Source organism: Sinocyclocheilus grahami, unplaced genomic scaffold, assembly GCF_001515645.1.
Source record: "Sinocyclocheilus grahami isolate Dianchi unplaced genomic scaffold, SAMN03320097.WGS_v1.1 scaffold3372.1, whole genome shotgun sequence".
Lineage (NCBI taxonomy): Eukaryota > Metazoa > Chordata > Actinopteri > Cypriniformes > Cyprinidae > Sinocyclocheilus > Sinocyclocheilus grahami.
This window is the reverse complement of record NW_015508505.1, coordinates 5,713-10,037: the sequence shown is the minus strand read 5'-3', so window position 1 is coordinate 10,037 and position 4,325 is coordinate 5,713. Positions and strand designations below refer to the sequence as shown.

The 4,325-nt window shown below is 38.7% G+C and overlaps 1 protein-coding gene across 1 annotated transcript; it reads right to left on the bottom strand.

Moving 5' to 3' along the window:
- Positions 1 to 1,654: 1,654 nt before the first annotated feature.
- LOC107576227 (gastrula zinc finger protein XlCGF57.1-like) lies at positions 1,655 to 3,539 on the bottom strand. Its single transcript, XM_016262449.1, has one exon. It carries the CDS (start codon positions 3,537 to 3,539, stop codon positions 2,268 to 2,270), a length of 1,272 nt encoding a protein of 423 aa, XP_016117935.1. The 3' UTR covers positions 1,655 to 2,267.
- Between the last annotated feature and the right edge of the window lie 786 nt (positions 3,540 to 4,325).

The following is a 4,325-nucleotide window of genomic DNA, read 5'->3' as shown; positions in this document are numbered from 1 at the left end:
CCCAAACTCTGGAATAACCTACCTAACATTGTTCGGGAGGCAGACACACTCTTGCAGTTTAAATCTAGATTAAAGACCCATCTCTTTAACCTGGCTTACACATAACACACTAATACACTTCTAATATTCAAATCCGTTAAAGGATTTTTAGGCTGCATTAAGTCAACCAGAACTGGGAACACTTCTCATAACACCCAATGTACTTGGTACATCACTAGAAGAATAGCATCTACGCTAATATTAGTCTGTTTCTCTCTTGAACTGCTGGTTCGTCTGGTCAGAGGAGAACTGGCCCCCCGACTGAGCCTGGTTTCTCCCAAGGTTTTTTCTCCATTCCGTCACCGATGGAGTTTTGGTTCCTTGCCGCTGTCACCTATGGCTTGCTTAGTTGGGGACACTTCATTTCCAGCGATATCGTTGACTTGATTGCAAATGATTGCAAAGATACTATTTAAACTGAACTGAGCTGGATGATGACATCACTGAATTGAGTGATGAACTGTCTTTAACTGAAAAATTAGTGTTTACTATTGTCCTTTTGCATTATTGACACACTATTTTCCTAATTAATTCTGTTCAGTTGCTTTGACACAATCTGTATTGTTAAAAGCGCTATATAAATAAAGGTGACTTGACTTGACTTAAAGATGCATCAAATAGTTCAATGCAATGTTAATTACTTCATGCAGTTCTCCATTTTATTTAGAATCATTGTTACATTGTGGCATTTTGAAGTAGAACAGAAATTTAATATTTTGATTCCAAGTTACAAGTAAACAGAATGGCACAAAGTCGCCATACAATCAAAATTAGAGTGCGTCTACTGTAATATTTGATACATTTAAGTGTGGATACAGAAGATCATTATATATATTTATATAAAGCCTCAAGACAAGTATTAAAAAGTGAAGAATACAAATAAAAGACATGGCTATGAAGGTAGGGATGGGAAAGAGTAATAAAGAAACTGGTGGAGAAATGGAGGGAGCTTTCCCCTTCTACCGACTCACACGCAACACCATAATCAATACAAAACAGAATAAAATTTATTGAACAAGCAAACAGAACTTCAGGAGGGGTCAAGGCCAACATAGTGAACAGAACATACTAACGCCCAACAACAATCTACCTAATCTAACAAATAAAAGAGAAAAAAAATACAAAATAATACTTTAACTCCCTTGCTTTCCTTAAACAGGAGAAAAAGTGTAGTCAAAATAAGTGGCAACCACCTCCCTACAGCTTCCCACCAAAAAAAAAAAGAAAAAAAAAAAAAAGAAACTTACATTAAATAAATCTTGTTCTGAACAAATAAAGAAACCCTCCCAAAAGAGGATTAAAGATCGTTTAACACATTTTTGTCAACAACAAGTGAACCACAAACACAAGAGAAGTCAGCAACAGGGACTCCTGCTCTAAGCATCTCAGCTCTGCCTTTTAACTTCAAACATTTCCTCTAGTGGGCCAATCAGTCATCAGCAGAATCATCAACTAATTGAACTCCACCTGTTAGTCCTCATCAGCGTTTGAGAGAGAGAAAAGCAAAACAACACAAACAGAGCATATGCACAAAAGAGACACTCCCACTATTAACTTAAATGATTTTAGCAAATGGCTGCAATATAACACAGAGTGAAAAATTTAAGGGGGTCTGAATACTTTCCGTACCCACTGTATATAGGTCATGGGACGTCACAAATAGTTCAATGCAATGTTAATTACTTCATGCAGTTCGCCATTTTATTTAGAATCATTTAGTTACATTGTGGCATTTTGCATGAAAACAGAAATATAATATTTTTATTCCAAGTTACCAGTAATCGGAATGGCACAATGTCTCCATACAATCGAAATTAGAGTGCGTCTACTGTAATATTTGTATTTATATCTGGAACATTAGGTGTGGATACAGGAGATCATATATATATATATATATATATATAAAAAAGCCCCAAGACAAGTATTAAAAAGTGAATACAAATAAAAGACATAGCTATGAAGGTGCTTCATGGCTTCCTCCAGAATTAATATGTTGCCGATTTTTGAAATGGTAAACCTCGTCACAGTCACACTTTATTTCCAGAATGATCTTGAAAGGTCTCTCTCCAGCGTGAACTCCTATATGAGTCTTCGGGTTTCCTTTGACTGTGAAACACTTCGCACAATGATGGCATATGAAATAGTTAGAGTATAAAATAGAATAGAGTGAAATCTCATGTGGGTTTCTCCACATAATTCCACACATTTCATGTGAATATTAAGATTTTCTATTTGTGAGATGCTCTTCCCACAGGCTTCCTGTGTTTATTAATGTGAGCACTGAGGCTAGCTTTATGACTGAAACTCTTTCCACACTGAGCACATTTACAGCATTTCTCTGCTGAATGAGTCTTCATGTGGTAATTAAGGCTTATCTTTCGTACAAAACCCCTTCCACACTGATCACATTTGAAGGGTTTCTTTCCAGTGTGCCTAATCTTGTGACACTGAAGGCTATATTCTGTTGCGAGGTTCTTTCCACAACGATCACATGTGAACAGCTGCTTTCCAGTGTGAATTCTCATGTGGTAATTACGGGTGTATACATGTGTGAAACTCTTCCCACAATACTCGCAGGAGTAAGGCTTCTCTCCAGTGTGAACTCTCATGTGGACTTTAAGGCTTTGTTTTGTAGGGAAACTCTTTCCACACTGTTCGCATGTATAAGGCTTCTCTCCAGTGTGAACGCTCATGTGGAAATGAAGGGAGTATAAATGTGTGAAACTCTTTCCACACTGACGGCAAGTGTAAGGCTTCTCTCCTGAGTGAGTTCTCATGTGACTTTGAAGGTTTGCTTTTTGAGTGAAACTCTTCCCACACTGCTGGCAGGTGTAAGGCTTCTCTCCTGAGTGAGTTTTCATGTGATTATTAAGGGCTCCTTGTTGAGTAAAACTCTTTCCACACTGTTGGCAGGGGAATGGCCTCTCTCCAGAGTGAGCTCTCATGTGATTATTAAGGGCTCCTTGTTGAGTAAAACTGTTTCCACACTGCTGGCAGGTGAATGGCCTCTCTCCTGAGTGAGTTCTCATGTGACTTTTAAGGTGTGCTTTTTGAGTGAAACCATTTCCACACTGCTGGCAAGTGAATGGCCTCTCTCCTGAGTGAGTTCTCATGTGACTTTTAAGGGCTCCTTGTTGAGTGAAGCTCTTTCCACACTCTTGGCAGGGGAATGGCCTCTCTTTATTGTGAACTTCCACGTGCATTTGAAGTTTTTGTTTTTCACAGAAACTCCTCCCACAATGACGGCAGGTGAAATGGCTGTTAGATTTGGTTTTCTGAGCTCTTTTTCGTTTGGAAGTCGTTTTAGGCTGTGTGGCCATTTCACCAGTTATGACATCATGGTGTTTCTCATACTGATCTGTCTGTTCAATTTCATTCGGATCTTGATTCTCCTCTTTCAGCAACAGCAGGTCTAAAGCAAAAAAAAAAAAAAGACAAATACAAGTTAACTGCAGTTTAAAGCCACAAAGCAAAAGATGTGAAAACCAACATAAAAGCATTTAAGGCGGGACACACCAAGCCGACTTCAAAGAACTAACAGCGACAAAAGCTGACGTTGTTGTTGCCTCATCTCGACAGGGTCTGGACCAAAAAGCTGCACTTGAACACACCGCTCAGACTACAACTGACTGCAAACTGACGCCAGTTTCACACCGCACGCGTAAGCAGCGCATATTTTTTTCGGCGCCCATGTTAACAGATCAGAGTATTCACACCGCACGCAGAGGCGGCGCGGCAGCGCGTACCAGGAGCAGAGCAGAAGCGGCAGTGTCGCGATCGTTTCGGCACCAAGTCTATTTTTGCTGCGCCACTTACGCTGGAATAAAGACACAGTGCATAGAATTAAACACGAAAATTAACAAATTCCACCATAAAATCAAATAAGTGAGCTGTACTTCACAAACACGACCACATTTAGTGCTGTGAAAAAAATTGACTTAATTTCAAAGGCTCGTTTAAATGATTAAAACTATATGGTTTATATGTATATCTTGACGTTAAGATTACTTTTAAAAAATCGAATCAAATCACTTTTATTGTCACATCACCACAGCACATGTGCCTTGGTGAGTGAAATTCTTGGGAGCGTGCTCCAGACAGTGCAGAAATAATTTACATATAGACATATTTACAGACTTATATAAATGACAATGTGCAATATACGCATACATATACTCAGTACAAAGTGTACTATTAGACATTCTTACAGTTAGCAATACACATTATACACAGAATGTACATATTCTGCATTATGTACACAAATATACTCACAAAAATATGTGAAG